This window comes from Salvelinus alpinus, chromosome 24 (genome assembly GCF_045679555.1).
Source record: "Salvelinus alpinus chromosome 24, SLU_Salpinus.1, whole genome shotgun sequence".
In the NCBI taxonomy this organism is placed as follows: Eukaryota; Metazoa; Chordata; class Actinopteri; order Salmoniformes; family Salmonidae; genus Salvelinus; species Salvelinus alpinus.
The window spans coordinates 29,036,772-29,061,393 of record NC_092109.1 but is presented as its reverse complement, the minus strand read 5'-3'; the positions used below and the strand labels follow the sequence as shown (position 1 = coordinate 29,061,393).

Here is a 24,622-nt window from a genome sequence, read left to right as displayed (position 1 = left end):
TGGACTTCCTGACAGGCCGCCCCCAGATGGTAAGGGTCAGTAACAACACATCCACAACGCTGATCCTCAACCCCCTCAGGGGTGCATGCTCAGTCCCTGCCTGTACTCCCTGTTCACACATGACTGCACGGCCAGGCACGACTCCAACACCATTAAATTTGCTGATGACACAGCTGATGACACAGCTGTCTGATCAGGCTGATCACCGATCACGATGAGACAGCCTACAGGGAGGGAGGTCTCCCTCGATGTGATCAAGACAATGGAGATGATTGTGGACTACAGGAAAAGGAGGACCGAGCACCCCCCCCCCCCCCCCCCATTCTCATCAACAGGGCTGTAGTGGAGCAGGTTGAGTGCTTCAAGTTCCTTGGTGCCTAGATCACCAACAAACTAACATGGTCCAAGCACACCAAGACAGTCGTGAACAGGGCACGACAAAACCTATTCCCCCTCAGCAGACTGAAAAGATTTGGCAGGGGTCTTCAGATCCTCAAAAGGTTCTACAGCTGCACCATCGAGAGCATCCTGACTGGTTGTATCAGTGCCTGATATGGCAATTGCTCGGCCTCCGACCGCAAGGCACTACAGAGGGTAGTGCGTACGGCCCAGTACATCACTGGGGCCAAGCTTCCTGCCATCCAGGACCTCTATACTAGGCGTGTCAGAAGAAGGCCCTAAAAATTGTCAAAGACTCCAGCCACCCTAGTCATTGACTGTTCTCTCTGCTACCGCATGACAAGCGGTACCGGAGAGCCAAGTCTAGGTCCAAGAGGCTTCTAAACAGCTTCTACCCCCAAGCCATAGGACTCCTGAACATCTAATCAAAGGGCTACCCAGACTATTTGCATTGCCCCACCCCACCTCTTTTATGCTGTCACTTTAATAACTCTACCTACATGTACATATTACCTCGATACCTCGAATAACCGGTGCCCCTGCACATGAACTCTGTACCTGTACCCCCTGTACATAGCCTCTCTATTGTTATTTTACTGCCACTCTTTAGTCATTTGTTTCTTTTATTTCTTATTCTTACTTTTTGTAGGTATTTTTTATTTATTGCATTGTTGGTTAAGGGTTAAGGGCTTGTAAGTAAGCATTTCACGGTAAGGTCTACACCTGTTGTGTTCTGTGCATGTGACAAATACAATTTGATTTGAGTTTGATATGTTGGCCTACAAGTAGCCTAGCCTATTAATTTATATGCTAATGTAGCCTTATCCTACCATTTGCCACAATACATATGTTGACATGATGTCTATGCAAATCAATTTGTGCCAATTATTAATGGCTATGTTTGTTTAGTTAATACAATTTTAAGTTTTCACTTGTGATCATGGTCACAGCTCTATCGCAATTGCCAGCTTGTTGTTAGAATGCATTAGATTGACGGTAAAACAAAACAACAATTTTCAAGAATATTCAGTTCATATCCATATTATTAATATTTGTTCAGTGATTGAAATTCCAGCAACAAAAGCAATGTTACCTGTAAAATTGATGTAGTTATGTACATGCCAAAAGGGATTTATTTATAATAACAGCATTCAAACGAGTTCATTTTCCATCAATGCATGTCGATTTATCTGGCGAGTTTAATAAAGGCGAGTTATATTTTGTCTTGCAACATATTCAAATTAATGTATTATGTCACGCTAGCTCGCAATAATATTATTTTGATGGAAAACAAGTTAAGTAGATATGAATTCTTAATTCGCTGTATTATGTTATGGAAAGGGGGTTAATTTGGCGAGTTTAATAAAGGCGAGTTATATTTTGTCTTGCAACATATTCAAATTAATGTATTATGTCACGCTAGCTCGCAATAATATTATTTTGATGGAAAACAAGTTAAGTAGATATGAATTCTTAATTCGCTGTATTATGTTATGGAAAGGGGGTTAATTAGGTTTAATGTGTCAAACTCCTCTATTACTGTGAGAAAAGGGCTAGTTTTCAGGGCTTGTTGGTGGGTTTTGTATGGACAATACACAATTTTTTTACCAGACCTGGCAACCTCGTTTCCCGCTAATTTTATCTTCCGGATTTAAGCAAAGCACAGCAGCATGGCAGCAGATAGCACATTGTGTAATGGCCAAGAAACGGCCTCCATGAACGGAGAGCCAGCTTTCAAGCGACATCGGGAGAGTGGACAGGTCGAGTCCCTGCGGATTCCGAAGGAACCTCGGAATAAAGTAACCGTGGTTCTCGGTGCGCAATGGGGAGACGAGGGAAAGGGGAAAGTGGTTGACCTGCTAGCGCTGGACGCGGATTTAGTATGCAGGTGTCAGGTACGTAGCTACTCAAACTAGCTAGCAAACAAGGCATTTTGAACTTGACAAAAGTACGCCATTCGTTCTGCTGCGTTGGCTAGGCAAAACCAATAGTAGTTAGTGTATATAATATTTAGGAAATGTGCTTACTAGATAACTTTAGCTATTTAGCAACTTATCATGCGAACGTTAGCATTGCTAGCTAGTTAAGCATGTTATCTGGTGGTAGTGGGTAACAACCCACGACAACAAATGGGTTATCTAGCTACAGTAACGGGTGGGTATAGTTTGTGGAACGTTCCAATCGGAATCTGTTCCAAACACTTCGTAAATAATAAGGTTGCCAACAAACAACGCATATAAAATTGTATAGCGGGCAGAATAAGATACCGGGTAGGGAGTGGCCAATTTTGTTACGTTTTTCACTCACCACGTTTTATTCTGAAAAATGACTGTCCTCACTCTGGTAGCCTATGGACAAACTTTAAGTGTAAACTACGTGGTGAGTTGATGCCTATTCGGCAGCTATTTAACTAGGTGAATTTATCATCTTAATTTGTATGTGCTGTTTGTTGGCATCCTTGTTATTTAAGTTTTGGACAGATTCCTGTTGGAAAGTTCCAAAAATTATACCCACCCTCATTCGACTAGTTTTGACTGGTGAGTAATAAACCGTTATCTCCTGTTAACTACACAAACACGTGTCCGTATTTTGTACTAAACTGAAGTTTTATAGCTGTTGAAACAAATCTTTACCAGTTAACAGGTAGTTACTTATTCACATTTGTCTGTGCTCAGTGATGTAGTTGTAAAAAAAAAAAAAAAAAAAAAAGTGAATAAACGTATCAAATGTTGCCAGTTAACTGGTACTTACACGTTCGTTCACTGTTCGTTCACTGCGGGCTGTACTCACTTTCTGTTCCTTCTCTTGTTGTTCATGTAAATGTTGTCTCTTTCAGGGAGGCAACAACGCAGGCCACACAGTGGTGGTGGACTCTGTGGAGTATGACTTCCACTTGCTGCCCAGTGGAGTGCTCAACAAGAAGGCTGTCTCATTTATTGGTGGGTTGACCTTCTCTTACATTTCAGCCTCGACAATGTTTTCATTGGTTTGGTTTCCTATTCAAACCATCCGTAACTGAACTGCTCATCCACAGGGAACGGGGTTGTGATACACCTGCCTGGCCTCTTCGAGGAGGCTGAAAAGAACCTGCAGAAAGGCAACGGTGAGTATTGGCAATTGAAGAGGCCTACAGGAAAGATGATGGAGATAAAAGGGTGAAGGAAGTGGATTCCACTGATAACACTTATTTGTTTTTGATAACAGCTATTTGTTTTTGTCATTGTCCAGGACTGCAAGGATGGGAGAAGCGGTTAAAGATATCTGACCGTGCACACATTGGTAAGACATGGCTGTTTGTTTTACAAATCTTTGGTTTAGTGTCTTGCAATTCTATGAATTTATGATATATATTTTTTTGCTTTATCTGCTCTTAGTGTTCAACTTCCACCAAGCTGTTGATGGGATACAGGAACAACAGAGACAGCTACAGGCAGGAAAGAAGTGCGTGGGTTTTATTGTATGAGGAAGTGATGGTGACTCTTTGTTCATAAAGCGTCTCCGATTAGCAGTGCTTATCTGAGACTCTTTGAAGACGACGCCCTGTTCCTCATTTTATTGTGTGGTGAAAGTGGTTGTAGCAACAACAACAAAAAATGGAAGTCATGGCAGCCTTTTAGGGCTACTGCAAAGGCAGTGTTCATTATTGCTGTGGCATTTCTGAATGTCCATTCTTCTGTTTTTGATTGTTTTCCAGTTTGGGAACCACCAAAAAGGGCATTGGACCTGCCTATTCTTCCAAAGCTGCTCGCAATGGACTGCGAGTCTGTGACCTTGTGTCTGATTTCACTGTCTTTGCGGAGAAGTTAGTACCAAAATTATTGTTTGTAAGAATGCATGTAAGTTACCTGAAATACACTTTTGAACCTTAATGATTTTAATGATCAATAAAAAAAGTTGATGTTGATTGATATAGCTGATGGCCTTTTCTTTGTCCACAGGTTCCGTGTGTTGGCAGGGCAATTCCTGACTATGTACCCTGACCTAAATGTTGACATTGACAATGAGCTGCAACAACTGAAGGTGAAAAGAACACTGCTTTAATGTCCTAATATACACTACCATTCAAAAGTTTGGGGTCACTTAGAAATGCCCATGTTTTTTAAAGAAAAGCAAAAAAAGCTGTAAATTATTTAAATAACATCAAATTGATCAGAAATACAGGGTAGATATTGTTAACCTTTCTAGCGCAGGCGTTCCGCTAGCGGAACCCCTCGACAACATTCCGCTGAAAAGGCAGCGCGGGAAATTCAAAAATATTTTTGGGAAATATTTAACTTTCACACATTAACAAGTCCAATACAGTAAATGAAAGATAAACATCTTGTTAATCTACCCATCGTGTCCGATTTCAAAAAGGCTTTACAGCGAACACACAACATATGATTGTTAGTTTAGAGCCAAGTTTTTTTTTTTTTTTAACAGCCATTTTTCCATCAAGTCGCAGAAATATAGATCAAATTAATCACTAACCTTTGATCTTCATCAGATGACATTCATAGGACATCATGTTACACAATACATGTATGTTTTGTTCGATAATGTGCATATTTATATCCAAAAATCTCAGTTTACATTGGCGTGTTACTTGCAGTAATGTTTTGATTCCGAAACATCTGGTGTTTTTGCAGATAGCCACAGAAATCCCAGAAATACTCATAAAACATTGATAAAAGATACAAGTGTTATTCACAGAATTAAAAAGACTTCTCCTCAATGCAAACGCTGTGTCAGATTTCAAAAAAACTTTACGAAAAAAGCATAATCTGAGTACGGCGCTCAGCCCAATCCAGCCAAAGAAATATCCGCCATGTTGGAGTCAACAGAAGTTAGAAATAACGTGATAAATATTCACTTACCTTTGATTTTCATCAGAATGCACTCCCAGGAATCCAAGTTCGACAATAAATGACTGATTTGTTCCATAAAGTCCATAATTTATGTCCAAATAGCCACTAGTTGTTAGTGTGTTCAGCCCAGTAATCCATCTTCATGAGCACTACCTCCAGACAAAAACTTCAAAAGTTCCGTTACAGGTCGTAGAAACATATCAAAAGATGTATGGAATCAATCTTTAGGATGTTTTTAACATAAATCATCAATAATGTTCCAACCGGAGAATTCCATTGTCTGTAGCAAAGCACTGGAACGAGAGCTAACTCTGTCGGGAGCGCGCGTCACGAGCCTGAGGCACTTCTGCCAGACCCATGACTCATTCAGCTCCCATTCCCCCCTCCTTTATAGCAGAAGCCTGAAACAAGTTTTGAAAGACGGTTGACATCTAGTGGAAGCCTTAGGAAGTGCAACTTGGCCTACCGAATACTGTGTATTCGGTAGGCCAAGCTTTGAAAAACTACAAACCTCAGATTTCCCACTTCCTGGTTGGATTTTTCTCAGGTTTTCGCCTGCCATATGAGTTCTGTTATACTCACAGACATCATTCAAACAGTTTTAGAAACTTCAGAGTTTTTTTTATCCAATACTACTAATAATATGCATATATTAGCATCTGGGACAGAGTAGCAGGCAGTTGACTCTGGGCACGCATTTCATGCAAAAGTGAAAATGCTGCCCTCTATCCCAAACAGGTTAATGTTGTAAATGACTATTGTAACTGGAAATGTCTGATTTTTATGGAATATCTACGTAGGCATGCAGAGGCCCATTATCAGCAACCATCACTCCTGTGTTCCAATGGCACGTTGTTAGCTAATCCAAGTTTATCAAAGGCTATTTGATCATTAGAAAACCCTTTTGCAATTATGTTAGCACAGCTGAAAACTGTTGTTCTGATTTAAAGAAGCAATAAAACTGGCCTTTACACTAGTTGAGTATCTGGATCATCAGCATTTGTGTGTTCGATTACAGGTGCAAAATAGCCATAAACAAAGACCTTTCTTCTGAAAATCATCAGTCTATTCTTGTTCTGAGAAATGAAGACTTCCATGTGAGAAATTGCCAAGAAACTGAAGATCTCGTACTACTCCCTTCACAGAAGAGCGCAAACTGGCTCTAACCAGAATAGAAAGAGGAGTGGGAGGCCCTGGTGCACAACTGAGCAAGAGGACAGGTACACTAGAGTGTCTAGTTTGAGAAACGGACGCCTCACAAGTCCTCAACTGGCAGCTTCATTAAATAGTACCAGTCTCAACGTCAACAGTGAAGATGCGACTCCGGGATGCTGGCCTTTCAGCTGTGCTAACATAATTGCAAAAGGGTTTTCTAATGATCAATTAGCCGTTTAAAATGATAAACTTGGATTAGCTAACACAACGTGCCATTGCAACACAGGAGTGATGGTTGCTGATAATGGGCCTATGTAGATATTACATAAAAAAAATATTGGCTGTTTCCAGCTACAATAGTCACTTATACATTAACAATGTCTACACTGTATTTCTGATCAATTTGATGTTATTTTAATGGACAAAAAAATGCTTTTCTTTCAAAAACAAGGACATTTCTAAGTGACCCCAAACTTTTGAAAGGTAGTGTGTGTGTATTATAGCTAGCTTCATTTAAAAACATCTTTGTTCTGAGCCATAATCACCTGCCCAGGTTGCAGTCAAATCAAATGTTAACGTGAAATGCTTACTTACAAGCCCTTAACCAACAATGCAGTTCAGAAAATATTGCTAAATAAACTAGAGTAAAAAGTTACATTAAGATTACATAACAATAACGAGGCTATATACAGGGGGTACCGAGTCAATGTGTGGGTTAGTCAAGGTAATATGTAGGTAGGGGTAAAGTGACTATGCATAGATTAACAGCGAGAAGCAGCAGTGTAAAAACAAAGGAGCGGGGGGAGTCAATGTAAATAGTCCGGGTGGCCGTTTTATTAATTTTTCAACAGTCTTATGGCTTGGATGTAGAAGCTGTTAAGGGGCCTTTTGGACCTAGACTTGGCGCTCCGGTACCGCTTGCTGTGTGGTAGCAAAGAGAACAGTCTATGACTACGGTGGCTGGAGTCTTTGACAAAAAAAATGTGTGCCTTCCTCTGACACCGCCTAGTGTATAGGTCCTGGATGGCAGGAAGCTTGGCCCCAGTGATGTATTGGTCTGTATGCACTACCCTCTGTAGCGCCTTACCATCGGATGCCGAGCAGTTGCCATACGAGGGGATGATGCAACTGGCCAGGATGCTCTCGATGGTGCAGCTGTAGAACTTTTTGACGATCTGAGGATCCATGCCAAATATTTTCAGTCTCCTGAGTGGGGAGAAGGTGTTGTTGTGCCATCTTCACGGCTGTCGTGGTGTGTTTGGACTATGGTAGTTTGTTGGTGATGTGGACATGACCCCTCCTTTTCCTGTAGTCCACAATCATCTCCTTTGTCTTGATCACATTGAGGGAGAGGTTGTTGTCCGGCCACCACACTGCCAGCTCTCTGACCTCCTGTTTAGTCCCAGGGCCCTTAGCTTAGTGATGGCTTTGTGGGCACTATGGTGTTGAATGCTGAGCTGTAGTCAATGAACAGCATTCTCACACAGGTGTTCCTTTTATCCAGGTGGGAAAGGGCAGTGTGGAGTGCGATTGAGATTGCGTCTGTGGATCGGTTTAGGTGGTATGCAAATTGGAGTGGGTCTAGGGTTTCTGGGATGATGGTGTTGATGTGAGCCATGACCAGCCTTTCAGAGCACTTCATGGCGACCAACGTGAGTTCTACGGGGCAGTAGTCATTTCGGAAGGTTACCTTTGCATTCTTGGTGACATGGACTATGGTGGTCTGCTTGAAACATGTAGGTATTAGCTTTTGTCGGGGAGATAGTTGCTGTGAGTACACACCCTGGTAATGCATAAAAGGAATTTAGCTCGTGTGGTAGGCTCGCGTCACTGGGAAGCTTGCGGCTGGGTTTCCCTTTGTAGTTCACAATAGTTTGCAAGCCCTGCCACATCTGGCGAGTGTCAGAGCCGGTGTAGTAGGATTCAATCTTAGTCCTCTATTGATGGTTTGCCTGTTTGATGGTTTGTATGAGGGCATAGCAGGATTTCTTTTAAGCGTCCGCATTAGTGTCCCGCTCCTTGAAAGTGGCAACTCTAGCCTTTAGCTCGGTACGGATGTTGCCTGTAATCCATGGCTTCTGGTTGGGATGTGTACTTACTGTCACTGTGGGGACGACGTCATCAATGCACTTATTAATGAAGCCAGTGACTGTGGTATACTCCTCAATGCCATTGGATGAATCCCGGAACATATTCCAGTCTGCTAGCAAAACAGTCCTGTAACGTCCGTGCCATCTGACCACTTTTGTATTGAGTGAGTCGCTGGTACTTCCTAGCTTTGCTTGTTAGCAGGAATCAAGAGGATATAATTATGGTCAGATTTGCCAAATGGAGGGAGAGCTTTGTATGCATCTGTGTGTGGAGTAAAGGTGGTCTAAAGTTTTTTTTAAGTAAAAAACTTGTGACACGTGACATGCTGGTAGAAATTAGGTAAACGGATTTAAGTTTGCCTGCGGATAATGTCCCTGGCCATTTGGAGCGCCGCTTCTGGATTAGTATTTTCTTGTCTGGTTAGGGATGCTAGTCCACTTATCTCTTGTTTGTGCCCAATGAATGTGATCCTGTTCTCTCTACAGGCAATTACTGTCTCAATTGAGCTGATTCCATGCAGAACAGCCCTTGATAGTCTTTCAGGGGGAGCTAGAAAACTTAAGATACTGAGATGTTTCTCTATGTAGGTGGTCACTGATTTTCCCTCTTTTCCAGGTGTATGCTGAGAAGTTGCGGCCCCTTGTCACCGATGGGGTGTACTTCATGCACAAGGCCCTCACTGGTCCCAGTAAGAAGATTCTGGTGGAGGGAGCCAATGCAGCCCTCTTGGATATTGACTTTGGTGAGAACAGAAGGGTTTGAGGGGAGTAAATTACTACTCTGCTATTTAGTGATGGCCATTGGAATATAATTTGAAGGAAATCAAATAATTTGTCTTTTTCAGGCACCTACCCGTTTGTGACATCCTCTAACTGCACTGCTGGGGGGGTGTGCACTGGCCTGGGTGTGCCCCCGTCCTATGTGGGGAGAGTGTATGGTGTGGTTAAGGCCTACACCACCCGGGTGGGTGTTGGAGCTTTCCCCACTGAGCAGGACAATGTGAGTGGATAGTGTTTGTGTTTTGCAGAATTGTCTTAAGTCATACAGTATGAATTTGTAGGGGTGTAAACTTACTGTCTAGGAACCGTCTCTTCTAGTACTTCATATTTACATTCAGTTTATAGTGAATCCCAGATCTGACTGCTGTGTTGATTGTGGTCCAGGAGGTTGGCAACTTGTTGCAGTCCAGAGGGAGGGAGTTTGGTGTGACTACGGGCCGGCGGCGCCGCTGTGGCTGGCTGGACTTGATCCTTGTCAGATACGCCCACATGGTCAACGGCTTCACTGCGTAAGGCTCGGTCTCTCCTCCTGCTTGTCCTTCTTTCTGGATGTGTTCCATACTGTATGCATTGTAATTATTGGATCACCGTGTTCAGTCTGTTGTACTTGTGTATGCCTCCACTATGTTCAGTTGCTGTCTATCTATTGCATAACCGTGTTTGACACCACTGTTTCTCTCCGACAGGATCGCTCTGACCAAGCTTGACGTCCTCGACACGCTGCCAGAGATCAAAGTGGGTGTGTCCTACACTGTTGATGACGAGCCCCTTCCCAGTTTTCCTGGTAAGTTTCTCCCTGCCTAGGGGGACTTATTTTATACAGTTGCTCCGTTCACTTTACCCTTACACATTTGATTTGGCTTGCCCTGCATGCTGACTCCCATCTTATTACCTGTCTTTCCCTCTGTAGCCAATATGGACGTGCTGATGCGGGTGTCAGTGAAGTATGAGACGCTACCTGGATGGTGCTGCAGCACTGAGGATGTGCGGTGCTTTGAGGAGCTGCCCCCTCAGGCACAGAGCTACATCCGCTTCATCGAGGACTTCTTGCAAGTGCCAGGTTAGTCAAGAAACAAGTATTTATGGTGATTAAGCAGCCTTACTGAAAACCAACCTTGTTTTGATAATTGATGATATATTCACCGTGAATTTGATTTTATTTGCAGTGAAATGGGTTGGAGTTGGGAAATCCAGAGAAAGCATGATCAAGCTGTTCTGATCAGTTGGGGAACTGATATCTTTTGGGTTTCTTGCCATTACAACAGCTGCTTGGGAGAAGAATGATGATGAATACTTAGATGACTATAAACCTTGGGTTAAAGTCCCAAAGTCTGAAAAGAAAAAACTTCACCAGCAATGTTATTAGTGAAATGTATAACCTGCATTTTATAGCTTTCTTTTCTTCTGATATGACAACACAATATATTGACCATTATGTTCATCCTCCATATGTAATGGACAGGCAGGTATTAAATCTTAAACAACTGTGGTAACCATACCAGGCTTTCATCAACCATTTCATTGAACTAGTAATATATTTTTACTAGTAATGTTTTTACAACTGTTTGGGTTTTTGTTTGGTTTCTTTTAAAACAAGATTTTAAAATGACTTCACCTTGCAGTTATTTTTTACACAATCTTTGCTTAAGGGTTGCGATACTAGGCTAATGTTTTTAAGGAGGCCTCATAATTAGGTCTTTGGATGAGCTGGCCTGTTGTACGAAGGAATTATTTGCAGGATTTTAGATTCTAAAGGGATGCTGTCTGAATGTCTTGATTTCCTATTGATCATTAAAACTTCTTCAGGATTGGTGGGTCCCCTGCGGGACGGTTGAGCTAACGTAGGCTAATGCTATTAGCATGCGGTTGTAAGTAACGAACATTTCCCCCAGGACATAGACATATCTGATATTGGCAGAAAGCTTAAATTCTTGTTAATCTAACTGCACTGTCCAATTTACAGTAGCTATTACAGTGAAAGAATACCATGCTATTGTCTGAGGCGAGTGCACAGTTTTGAATAAACATATTAGGCACATTTGGGCAGTCTTGATACAAAATTTTGAACAGAAATGCAATGGTACATTGGATCAGACTAAAACTTTGTGCGTACACTGCTGCCATCTAGTGGTCAATGTCTAAATTACACCTGGCCTGGCTAAATTATGGCCTTTCTCTTGCATTTTCAAAGATGATCGTACAAAAAAATACAAAATAACTTTTGGGGGGGTATTTTACCAGATCTAATGTGTTTTTCTCCTACATTCCTTTCACATTTCCACAAACTTCAAAGTGTTTCCTTTCAAATGGTACCAAGAAAATACATACCCAAATCTAACTGCCTGTAGCAGGGATATGTCATTTTAGGCGAAAATAGAAAATCCTTAACCTCTAAGATCAAGAACTTGTGATTGCACACGAACAGACTGGCTGATGTTTAGAACCTGAGTGAACTCCATTTTTTATGTATATACAAACTACAAATGTTTTCCAATTTCTTTCGGTGTAATGAAGTTAACAAAATGCTTCTACTCACCTACAATTATCAATAAAATACTAAGTGTCATTGCTGTTCTGTTTTGTTGATAGTATCATGTGTATGTTCTTCTCTGTGGACTATTTGGTCTGCTGTCCAATAAAAGCGGTAATTTCCCTTCCCTCTTTCTTTGTCAATGGCCCTGTTCAAGAGGATCATAACTGTAATGTATAGTTGTTCATAAATTGACTGACTTATTGATCAAATTATGAGCAGTTATTTATGATTCAAGGTTCTTTGTAGGTCAGTCGGCAGTTGTCTGCAATGTGGAACAAGGCCATTTTCAAGACTAGCCGTGTTCGAGACCATCAAATCCATGATGCATTGTGGGTAAATTGTGACTGACTGAGCGACAAATCTGTTGGAGCTAGAAACACAAACATTTCGCTACAACCGCAATAACATCTGCTAAATGTGTATGATCAATAAAATGTGATTACAATAAGTTGTTATTTATAATGCAATGTCTATACACAGACAACATCACACTGACATTTCACACAAATGAGCCGAGCCATTCAAGCTGCAAAGGTCCTGGTTACATCCATTTGATAATGTGAAAAAATATCTAAACTAGTACAGAATTATTTGATCACATGTATGATTTTAGGTTGAATTCTCAGAAGGGCCATTCTCTGTTCTCTATTTGGGATCTACAGCAAAGACATGCATGATGAATGGACTGGTCGGGAATTTGTCCAACTGGGCACCCTTACAACGTAATGTGCTAAACAAGACGTATACGTGGCGCTGACGTCAGCGTTTAGCGGAAGGACCAGTTCCTTCGTAAGCAGTGGAGTGATCAAATAAAGATTATTTATTTACCGGTAAGAGATTGTTGGTATTTGAAACTTGATTATGGCTCGAAAAGATATTCTGATAACACTTGCTTAGTCATGTATCTACTCTGTTTTTGTCGTGCCAATATTTTATAGCTAACGTTAGGCTTATTCAGCTTTGGAAGCCAGAACGCTAGCTACTAATAGCAGCAGGCTTGTTATGACTATTGGGCGTATTAGTTTTGCATGGCCCGATTGCCTCGGGTGTGCGGGTTGGAACACTTTAAACCATTCCATTGGTCCTTAAGTGAAATCTCCACCCACCCTGGGCACCGGGTCATGTGAAATGAACTAGCCCATTTGCCGTTCACTCACCATCCACACAACCTTTCCATTTTCTGTTAGTGCTAGCGTGTTACCTATATTCTTCTACATATGTATAACATTATTTAGCAATATTGATGCCGCTTGTCCTATATAATATACTGTAACGACCCTGGGTTTATACGCGCGGATATCAACTCTACCAGTTGAGCGTGCTTTTGGGGCACATTCGATAGCGCGCTGGACTTCGGGCTAGAAGGTCGAGGGTTCGCGCTCCCTGTTTGTTTCATTACAATACTTTACTGGATTCTGAGAGTAGCCTGAGCTATTTTGGACTGTTTGGCCAATCACTGAAGCTGGAGACTCACTCATGACTCTCTGAGGTCATTAAAGATCCCATGGCACTTATCGTAAGAGTAGGGGTGTTAACCCCGGTGTCCTGGCTAAATTCCCAATCTGGCCCTCAACCATCACGGTCACCTAATAATCCCCAGTTTACAATTGGCTCATTCATCCCCCTCCTCTCCCCTGTAACTATTCCCCAGGTCGTTGCTGCAAATGAGAACGTGTTCTCAGTCAACTTACCTGGTAAAATAACGGTAAAATAAAATAAATAAAAAATATCTCCCTCACTAGATTTAAGCACCATCTGTCAGATGGTGACCATCTGTCACAGATCACTGCACCTGTACATAGCCAATCTGTACATAGCCCATCCAACTACCTCATCACCATATTGTTATTTATTTTGCTCCTTTGCACCCCAGTATCGGTACTTGCACACTCATCTTCTGCACAGCTATCACCCCAGTGTTTAATTTGCCATACTGTAATAATTTTGCCACTATGGCCTATTTATTGCCTCACCCCACTTATCCTACCTTATTTGCACACATTGTATGTAGACTTTCTCTATTGTATTATTGACTGTATGTTTGTTTATTCCATGTGTAACTCTGTGTTGTTGTTTGTGTCGCACTGCTTTGCTTTATCTTGGCCAGGTCGCAGTTGTAAATGAGAACTTGTTCTCAACTAGCCTACCTGGTTAAATAAAGGTGAAATTTAAATTTAAAAAAAGATCAGTTCAGTGTGTCAAATCGGAGGGCCTGTTGTCCGGACCTCTGGCAGTCTCTATGGGGGTGCCTCAGGGTTCAATTCTCGGGCAACTCTTTTCTCTGTATACATCAATGATGTCGCTCATGCAGCTGGTGATTCTCTGATCCACCTCTACGCAGATGACACAATTCTGTATACTTCTGGCCCTTCTTTGGACACTGTGTTAACTAACTTCCAGACGAGCTTCAATGCCATACAACTCTCCTTCCGTGGCCTCCAACTGCTCTTAAATGCAAGTAAAACTAAATGCATGCTCTTCAACCGATCGCTGTCCGCACCTGCCCGCATCACTACTCTGGACGGTTCTGACTTAGAATGTGTGGACAACTACAAATACCTAGGTGTCTGGTTAGACTGTAAACTCTGCTTCCAGACTCACATGAAGCATCTCCAATCCAAAATTAAATCTAGAATCGGCTTCCTATTTCGCAACAAAGCATACTTCACTCATGCAGCCAAACATACCCTCGTAAAACTGACTATCCTACTGATCATTGACTTCGGTGATGTCATTTACAAAATAGCCTCCAACACTCTACTCAGCAAATTGGATGCAGAAGAAGATGTGCAGAAGATGTGCATCTGTTTTGTCACCAAAGCCCCATATACTACCCACCACTGCGACCTGTATGCTCTAGTCGGCTGGCCCTCGCTACATATTTGTCGCCAGACCCACTGGCTCCAGGTCATCTATAAGTCTTTGCTAGGTAAAGCCCCGCCTTTTCTCAGCTCACTGGTCACCATAGCAGCACCCACCCATAGCACGCGCTCCAGCAGGTATATCTCACTGGTCACCCCCAAAGCCAAATCCTCCTTTGGCCGGCCTTTCCTTCCAGTTCTCTGCTGCCAATGATTGGAACGAATTGCAAAAATCACTGAAGCTGGAGACTCATATCTCCCTCACTAACTTTAAGCACCAGCTGTCAGAGCAGCTCACAGGTCACTGCACCTGTGCATAGCCCATCTGTAAATAGCCCATCCAACTACCTCATCCCCATACTGTTATTTTATTTTATTTTTTTAGCTCCTTTGCACCCCAGTATCTCTACTTGCACATTCTTCTTCTGCACATCTATCCCCCATCTATCACTCCAGTGTTTAATTGCTAAATTGTAATTATTTTGCCACTATGGCCTATTTATTGCCTTACCTCCCTTATTTTACCTCATTTGCACACACTGTATATATACTTTTTCTATTGTGTATGTTTGTTTATTCCATGTGTAACTGTGTTGTTATTTGTGTCGCACTGCTTTGCTTTATCTTGGACAGGTTGCAGTTGTAAATGAGAACTTGTTCTCAACTAGCCTACCTGGTTAAATAAAGGTTAAATAATTTTTTTTTAAATTAACTAACAATCAAACATGTGCAAGGCATTCAGTGGATAAACAGCTAGTACCTCAACCAGTATAGGTCGATGAATACATTGTAATCTGGATTTGTTGGATTGTTCATTTTGCAATCCTGGGTTTTGTAGATTTTTTAAGCAAGCACAGTTTTTTTGACCAGAAGATTCTTGGTTGAGTTGTGAGTAAACCCCTTGATTGTAATGATTGAATTTAGCTATGGGTCATTCAAGCGATTGGCATGTTTACAATCGGGCACATTATGTATTACTACATGATGCTTTTTCTGGGAATCAGGATTTGGTGGTAGCTAAGAAAAAACAGTTTTACCTAAAAGTTATTTACCTCACACATTGGTTATCACATTTTTCATTGACTACTCTGTTCTTTTATCTTTTAATAAACAAGAGAACACGAATACTCTTTGAGAAAAGTCTAGTAGACTAGTCTATCAGTGTATTGATTGCTACTCTCAAACCCAGAAAATTCTTAAAGAGGATGTGTCTCTTTTGCTTTGTTTGCAGAGTGTCTGTATACATTCACACCAGTTGGTCTGTGGGCGTTATTCTATCCTCAAGAACTCAAGTGAAACAATCTCCTTGTTGTCTGCCTAGTAACTACTGTCTCATTTTAGACCCAGGGCTTTCCAGGACAGTTTTTGAGGAGCTTGTCATGTTGAGTACACAAGTGTTTTTGATGGATCTTTAACATTATTCGTACTGAAATCTGACTCCGTTTTTCCTCCAGCAGGTGATGTGCCTGAGCATCCATGAACACGCGTCGTCGCCACGGTCCTAGGAACAGCCAGGAAGGGGTGTACCTAGGGCCTGCCCAGACCCAGTCACCGCTGATCCAGTTGCAGGACCCACAACTCACAGCCCCCAGTCCACCGACACCTGCCCCACTGGTGGACATAAGCAACATGTCGGGCAGGGACCGCACCAATGAGTTCCAGTCAGTCTGCAGGTCACTACAGGGGAGACAGGTGAGCAACATGGAGAGACCGTATGTCTTTTAATAATAATATGTATGTATGTTCTGAATTAGTATTAACTAGCTTTACCAAAATAGATGTGACAGATTAGCACCATAGAGAGATGTTTATTTATTATTGTTATGTACAGTACCACTCAAAATTTGGACATAACTACTCATTCCAGGGTTTTTCTTTATTTTTACAATTTTCTACATTGTAGAATAATAGTGAAGACATCAAAACTATGAAATAACACATATGGAATCTTGTAGTAACCAAAAAAGTGTTAAACAAATCAAAATATATTTTATATTTGAGATTTGTCAAAGTAGCCAGCCTTTGCCTTGATGACAGCATTGTACACTCTCGGCATTCTCTCGACCAGCTTCATGGGGTATAATCACCTGGAATGCATTTCAATTAACAGGTGTGCCTTGTTAAAAGTACATTTGTGGAATTTCTTTCCTTCTTAATGTGTTTGAGCCAATCAGTTGTGTCAGACAAGGTAGGGGTGGTATACAGAAGATAGCCCTATTTGGTAAAATACCAAGTCCATATTATGTCAAGAACAGCTCAAATAAGCAAAGAGAAACGACAGTCCATCATTACTTTTAAGACATGAAGGTCAGTTAATCTGGAAAATGTAAAGTATTTTGAAAGTTTCTTAAAGTGCAGTCGCAAAAACTATCAAGCGCTATGATGAAGCTGGCTCTCATGAGGACCGCCACAGGAAAGGAAGACCCAGAGTTACCTCTGCTGCAGAGAATAAGTTCATTAGAGTTACCAGCCTCAGAAATTGCAGCCCAAATATATGCTTCACAGAGTTCAAGTAACAGACACATCTCAACATCAACTGTTTAGAGGAGACTGTGAATCAGGCCTTCATGGTCGAATTGCTGCATAGAAACCACTAGTAAAGGACACCAATAAGAAGAAGAGACTTGCTTGGGCCAAGAAACTTGAGCAATGGACGTTAGACCAGTGGAAATCTGTCCTTTGGTCCGATGAGTCCAAATTTTAGATTTTTGGTTCCAACCGCCGTGTCTTTGTGAGACGCAGAATAGGTGAACGGATGCTCTCCGCGTGTGTGGTTCCTACCGTGAAGCATGGAGGAGGAGGTGTGATGGTGTGGGTGTGCTTTGCTGGTGACACTGTCTGTGATCTATTTAGAATTCAAGGCACACTTAACCAGCATGGCTACCACAGCATTCTGCAGCGATACGCCATCACATCTGGTTTGTGCTTAGTGGGACTATCATTTGTTTTTCAATAGGACAATGATCAAACACACCTCCAGGCTGTGTAAGGGCTATTTTACCAAGAAGGAGAGGGATGGAGTGCTGCATCAGATAAACTGGCCTCCACATTCATCCATCCTCAAACAAATTGAGATGGTTTGTGATGAGTTTTCCTTCACAGCAGAGTGAAGGAAAAGCAGCCAACAAGTGTTCAGCATATGTGGGAACTCTTTCAAGACTGTTGGAAAAGCATTCCAGGTGAAGCTGGTTGAGAGAATGCCAAGAGTGTGCAAAGCTATCATCAAGGCTAAAGGTGGCTACTTTGAAGAATTTAAAATATTTGTTTAACACGTTTTTGTTAACAACATGATTCCATATGTGTTATTTCATAGTTTTGATGTCTTCACTATTATTCTACAATGTATAAAATAGGAAAAATTAAGAAATACCCTTGATAGGTAGGTGTGTCCAAACTTTTGACTGGTGCTGTATGTTTTGAACGAGCACCAACTGTCGAATCATAACATTCAGGCACACCAAAATAGTTGTGCTTGACATTTGCACACTGATCAATGTTGATTGATGTTCTTTGTCCTTTCTGTTTTCTTCAGAATGGGGTCCAGTCCAGCAAGCCAGCCCTCAGTGCAGTCAGACAGCGCAGTGACTTTACACTCATGGCAAAGTTAGGAGCATTACACTATGTTATTAACATGTTATTGAATGAGAATGGTAGATGATTATGAGAACAGATACATTTTATGTATAGCCTTCTATTGGTATCCATATACTCAACTGTTTGTTATGTTTCTTTCTATTTAACAGGAGGATTGGGAAGGACTTGAGTAACACTTTCGCCAAACTGGAAAAACTCACAATACGTAAGGAAGCAACTTTTTTTGTTTTTGCGTCCACAATGTGGTTGTGCATATGGAACTCACTGACTATTATCTTGTCTAGTTGCCAAAAGGAAATCTCTTTTTGATGACAAAGCTGTGGAGATTGAGGAGTTAACCTACATTGTTAAACAGGTGAGGAGATATGTATAGTAGATTCAGCTGCTATACTTTGTTGTTACTCTACAGAGTTTATATGTACAGGATGCTGTTCAGGAACACTTTATTAGATGCCTGTTGGGATGTGAAAGTAAAAGCAAGCTGTTTTTTTTTCTTTGTCCAGGACATAAACAGTCTGAATAAACAGATAGCACAGCTGCAGGGGCTTGTGCGCTCCAGACAGAGTCAGAATGGCAAACACCTACAGACACATTCCAACACCATCGTTGTCTCCCTCCAGGTAACTTCCATGCTCTGACATTCTGATATGTCCATTGGTTTTATCCAATGAAGAATAGTACATGTAACTTTTCCATGTAGCGTTCATTTTATAACAGCCCTTTTCTGTTCTAGTCCAAACTGGCATCAATGTCAAACGACTTCAAGTCAGTGCTGGAGGTCAGGACAGAGGTAAGGCAGACATACGTCTTTCACAGTAAATATTTTGACCAGACTAGTTTTGATTGGATGTTCCATGTATATTTGTTGATTTATAAACCGTTTTAAACAGATTTTCTTCTCAACTACCCCACATTCTTTTCCCTCTGCAGAACCTCAAAGAGCAGAAGAGTAGAAGAGATCAATTTTCTCAAGCCCCAGCATCCTCCTCCCAGCTACATGCCAGCAACTTCGGTGAGATAAACTACTATCAGCTCCACAGTACAAAACAAACACTAAACAGTACAACCTGACCCCCCTCTCTTTCTCTCTCTCTCTCTCTCTCACTCTCTCTCTCTCTCACTCTCTCGCTCTCTCTCTCTCTCTCTCTCTCACTCTCACTCTCACTCTCACTCTCTTTCTCTCTCACTCTCTCTTTCTCTCTCTCTCTTTCTCTCTCTCTCTCTCAGGTAACTCATTGTTAATGCAGGACGACTCTAAACGGACAGCTGAAGTCTCTATAGACATGGACTTCCGCGCCAGCCAACAGCTGCAGCTTGTCAATGAACAGGTATTACCTCCAATCCTCTTGATGATGAGAAGCATTATAATGATTGTGACATTTAAAACACACTTGACTCAGTGTCCTCTTTCGATACAAATGCTTTTATTGACTGAGACTTGTTTCTGGAGTCATGTGTCAATCAATAATACTGTTTGTTGCTTAATAATTTGCATTCATTCTAAGTGGTGTCACTCTTATGGTGTGTTTGTATAGGACTCGTACATCCAGAGCCGTTCAGACACCATGCAGAACATAGAGAGCACCATCGTAGAGCTGGGCTCCATCTTCCAGCAGCTGGCCCACATGGTGAAGGAGCAGGAGGAGACAGTGCAGAGGTGAGGGAGACATGAAGAGAGAGCCAGAGATTATCAAGCCACTAGTTAAGATGCTTTTCCCCTGATATAACATTGTTGTTCTGATGTTTTGTTGAGCTCGCATATCCAGCAATGATCAGACAGGGCATGCAGTGGTAAGCAGGTTAATGAAACCTCTGACACTCATTGACCTCCCATTTCCCATCCTCTTTCCTGCAGAATTGATGCCAATGTGGAGGACACCCAGCTCAACGTGGACATGGCACACTCAGAGATCCTCAAGTACTTTCAGTCTGTCTCATCCAACCGCTGGCTCATGGTCAAAATCTTCCTCGTCCTCATAGTCTTCTTCATCGTCTTTCTGGTCTTCTTTGCTTGAGGAGCAGGGGGCACTTGGCTAAGGATGAGAGAGGGAGGAATTGTGCTGGAGGAGAGCAGTTTCTTCTTTATGTTTCATACTTTCTCTCCTTGTGGTTTAAAGAAAATACCACTACTAACAGACAATTCTGCATATGCTAAGATTTGGTTATGTTGATAATGAATAGCTGTATGGTAGAAAGAAGTTGAAAAACATGATGATTATTATTATTACCATCCATTAAATGGAGTAAATGGATGAGGATGAAATCTATGATGCAGGATAGAAGACTATTGCAGTTGGATTGAAACTCTTCTGTTGTCTTCATGCGTTCTTTCTGTAATTTGTTTAAAACATTCCTACTTCTTGAAGGACAGGGTCAATCCAAAGAGAAATTGAGTCGGAATAGGAAACTGGTAGATTCATTTGGCCTTAAAAGACCTGTATGCTGAATCTCTGAGGGACATTACTCATTACTCACAATGCACCTCACTGCCAGCAGTAATACCTCCTTTAGGAGGTTAGGGCTGAATGACAAGGCCATGTGAATGCCGTCTGACCTTCAATCTCTTCTTTGATGGTTAGAAAAGCTGATCGGAAATGTTTGGCCACTCTTAACCTAAACTGTACATGCATTGTGTTCCACAATGATATCATGCACATGAAAGGACATCCATCATGACAGTCAACTTGCCGTGGTTGACCTGAGATAGATTAATGTACTGTGTAAGTGGAGCATTGCCAGTACTTCTGATGCTTTTATTTTCTCTATTCAGATACTGAACTGTATGTGCACAACTGCTTTGCCTTTTACAGCTACCATAGAATATCTTTGAATTAAGATACATTATTTTCCATAAACCGGTTATTTAAATGATGTTCAATCAGAGTCTGCACATAACACCAAATGAGTGGTGTTTTACAGACAGATGTTCTACATTTTTCACCCCCTACCTCCCCCTAATACCCACACACACACACACACTTCATAAATGTTCAGTGTTCACACATGTTTTGGGGACTAAATCTCTGTTTTATCTATGTCTCTGAGGTATCTGTAAAGGTAAATTAATTGTAATTCAAATTTGTTATGTCTGCTTTTTGTTCAAGAGAATGACTTGGAGACACTAAAAAAATATTCAAATATACAAACTCATCTGCTTAGCTAATATTCTGGAACACAGAAATGTTGGAATGGATTTTTTTTTTTAACTGTTTCACACATTTGCTCTCCTCTCTCTGGATATCTTAGAGGAAGTATTGTAGGTCACTGCTAATTTTATTGATACCCCTAATTTCTGTATTTTATCATAAGCTTTTGTTGTAGAAACTGCAAATGTGTAAGCAAAAATTAAAAATAATTGTAAAAGGTTTTTGTTTTTCATTGTCAACGGGAATGTGTTTGTTTTAGTCTAGTCACCACCATAAGGTTGACATATAGGTTTATTGTTATCAAGTTTAGGGTTCATTCTAAATTAGTCAAACACTTTGTTTGTATTCTTTGGAAGCTGAACAGTTTATTTACATAGCCTTGTTTTTCAGAATAATTACATCTTCCATTAAGAAACAGAACATATACAGTGCCTTCAGGAAGTATTCATACCCCTTGACTTATTCCACATTTTGATATGTTACAACCTGAATTCAACAGTTTTTTCCCCCTCAGCCATCCACACACACACAATACCTCATAATGACAAAGTGAAAACATGTTTTCAGACATTTTACCAAATGTTCTTGAGAATGAAATACAGAAATATCTCATTTATATAAGTATTCACACCCCTGAGTCAATACTTTGTAGAAGCACCTTTGGCAGCGATTACAGCTTTGAGTCGTCTTGGGCATGTCTGTATCGGCTTTGCACATCTGGATTTGGGGATTTTCTCCCATTCTTCCTTACAGATTTTCTCAAGCTCTCTTAAGTTAGTTGGGGAGCGGCATTGAACAGCAATCTTCAAGTCTTTCCACAGATTTTCAATGGAATTTAAGTCTGGGCTCTGGCTGGGCCACTCAAGGACTTCACATTCTTGTTCTGACGCCATTCCAGCATTGCATTGGCTGTATGCTTGGGGTCATTGTCCTGTTGGAATGTAAATCTTCGCCCCAGTCTAAGGTCGTTTGCACTCTGAAGCAGGTTCTCATCAGGGATTTACCTCTTATTTGGCTCCATTCCTTGTTCCGTCTATCCTTACCAGTCTTCCAGTCCCTGCTGCTGAAAAGCATCCCCATAGCATGATGCTGCCACAAAGCTTCACGGTAGGGATGATGTCATATGGGTGATGAGCTGTGCATGGTTTTCTGCAGACATAGCGCTTTGCATTCTGCATTAATTACTGTTTATAACTGCATTACAGACAAAGGTCCTGGAGCTCCATTAGTTTCCCAGGGGTAACAGTGTATGTCTGCCTTGGGGGTGGTCCTAGTCAGCTGTAGTAAACGTCTGCATATTTCTGTCAACCTCTCTTGCTGGAGACGGTCAGTGTGTTTCAGCAGGGCTCCAAACTCCAGCACCAGGGTGTGGGCGACCAGCTCCTCTGGGGAGTGCTGGGCTGGGACTGTGGTGGGCTCTGTGGAGGAGAAGACAGATGTCCAGCAGAACATCTGAGGAGAAAGGGAAAGGTTGCAAACTAGAGGAGAGTGTTAAGTGAACACAGTGTGCTGATAGTTCAGAGTAGATAGATACCCTATCTAGTTGTGCACATCAGCTTTTTCTGTTTGCCAGGAGAACAAAGCAGGTAAAAGTTCCGACCAGTTTTACACAAATTACATATATTTTACAAACAAGGCCACAGATCAAAATATGGTTCTATCTTGAAATACATTCATAAACAAATAAGTAGAATCATAATTATGTTGATGGAACAAGTCATTATATTTGTTGATCCAATTAAAGTGAGTGTTCTTACCATAAAAATGTCCAATTAATATAAATAATCAGGAGTAACTAAGAATAAGTGACTGATCCAATGGGAGACAATGTGTGACAGTATACTTTATCCTGTGATAGCCTCTGTTAAGTGAGTACAGAAGCGTGTGTCTAAATTCTAATCCACTGTTAATAGAAGTCTGTGTGAGCCCCTTATTGATGTGATCAGCATTTCCTCTGTCACTGGCAGCTTAACGTGCCTTGATTTAGTTTGGAAATAACTGCCACCGTCTGAGCAAAAGCACAGTCGCCATCTCCAGTTTATTTATTAGGGGGATTTTAGAATAGAAATAAATAACATTTTAGTAGCCAAACCACCACATGTACAGGGTTAAGGCCAAATCATGACTACATCAAAAACAACAGAACACACAGTCTCGAAAGCAAACCAGAGGTCTCGTTTGTCTCTGCAGGCGTGATGGGGGCAGAGTGTCCACTCATGGTCACAGGGGGCTCAGTCTGTGGTAGGGGGCTATCCCTCTGATGCACGAGATGAAGGCAGGGAAATGGAGGGAAACGATGTGGGCACAGTCTGTGGCTCTGGGGAACCATGCAGTGGCACAGGAGAGACTGGGTGAGTGGGCCATCTCGAGCCCTGTCTGCGGGGCCTGGACGTGTGTGTGGAGGGAGGGGTTGTGGGGGTTCCTGGGGTTAGAGGCCCATCTGTATGGGGCTAACCTATCCAGGTGCAGTGCCAATTTTCTCCCCCTGGGAGACAGCTGGACCCAGTACACCACCTCTCCCATCCTCGCCAGGAACCTGCAGGGCCCCACCAGTGACAGTCCAGCTTGGGGCATTGTCCTTTCTTTCTCAGGGGGCTGTAGACCCAGATCAGCTCCCCAGCCTCAAAGTGCCTTCCCCGGGTGTGCACATCATGGGTCATTTTCTGCCTCACATGCGCATTCAACAGCTGTTCTCTCTGCTGATGATGTGGGCTCTCTCCTGGCGTACCCCGGCCCTGGGGGGACGGCAGGGCTGTCACGGGGCCAACCAAGCAGCATGAGTAGGGCATGAGTAGGACAGGCTTGCGAAGGTGGAATCCTGGACAGCGGAGCAGCACGTCATGAGAACCGTGGGCAGATGTTTGTCCTAGTCACGCTGTGTTTGGCAGAGATTATTAAAACCCTCCACGAAACCATCGCTTTTTGAGGGTGAAGTGGCGTCATGCCGATCTTGTGCATACCCAGCCTCTCACACATGGTGGCAAACAGATGGTTTCTGCCTTGGCCGCTGTAAATTGATTCAACAGTGGCTTGTTTGCTCTCTCTCTCTCTCTCTCTCTCTCTCTCTCTCTCTCTCTCTCTCTCTCTCTCTCTCTCTCTCTCTCTCTCTCTCTCTCTCTCTCTCTCTCTCTCTCTCTCTCTCTCTCTCTCTCTCTCTCTCTCTCTCTCTCTCTCTCTCTCTCTCTCTCTCTCTCTCTCTCTCTCTCTCTCTCACCCT

The 24,622-nt window shown here is 42.0% G+C and overlaps 2 protein-coding genes across 4 annotated transcripts; both read left to right on the top strand.

Moving 5' to 3' along the window:
- Nucleotides 1-1,750: 1,750 nt before the first annotated feature.
- Nucleotides 1,751-11,928, top strand: LOC139552499 (adenylosuccinate synthetase isozyme 2-like). Its single transcript, XM_071364300.1, has 13 exons — nt 1,751-2,294; nt 3,236-3,338; nt 3,434-3,502; nt 3,628-3,678; nt 3,774-3,840; nt 4,094-4,201; nt 4,338-4,419; nt 9,108-9,234; nt 9,337-9,491; nt 9,656-9,780; nt 9,958-10,055; nt 10,182-10,331; nt 10,438-11,928. The coding sequence occupies exons 1-13, from the start codon at nt 2,070-2,072 to the stop codon at nt 10,488-10,490; spliced, it is 1,413 nt and encodes a 470-aa protein (XP_071220401.1). The 5' UTR covers nt 1,751-2,069; the 3' UTR covers nt 10,491-11,928.
- A 567-nt stretch (nt 11,929-12,495) lies between these two features.
- Nucleotides 12,496-21,624, top strand: stx5al (syntaxin 5A, like). 3 transcript variants are annotated; one of them, XM_071364297.1, is made up of 11 exons: nt 12,496-12,634; nt 16,120-16,357; nt 18,198-18,268; nt 18,409-18,464; nt 18,544-18,614; nt 18,763-18,879; nt 18,993-19,049; nt 19,190-19,271; nt 19,487-19,587; nt 19,795-19,916; nt 20,115-21,624. In XM_071364297.1, the coding sequence occupies exons 2-11, from the start codon at nt 16,142-16,144 to the stop codon at nt 20,272-20,274; spliced, it is 1,053 nt and encodes a 350-aa protein (XP_071220398.1). In that variant the 5' UTR covers nt 12,496-12,634; nt 16,120-16,141; the 3' UTR covers nt 20,275-21,624. The 3 variants fall into 3 exon arrangements, with proteins under 3 accessions (XP_071220398.1, XP_071220399.1, XP_071220400.1); XM_071364298.1 differs by having other exon boundaries at nt 12,535-12,634; nt 16,123-16,357; XM_071364299.1 differs by lacking the exon at nt 12,496-12,634 and adding an exon at nt 14,161-14,258 and having other exon boundaries at nt 16,123-16,357.
- The last annotated feature ends 2,998 nt before the right edge of the window (nt 21,625-24,622 follow it).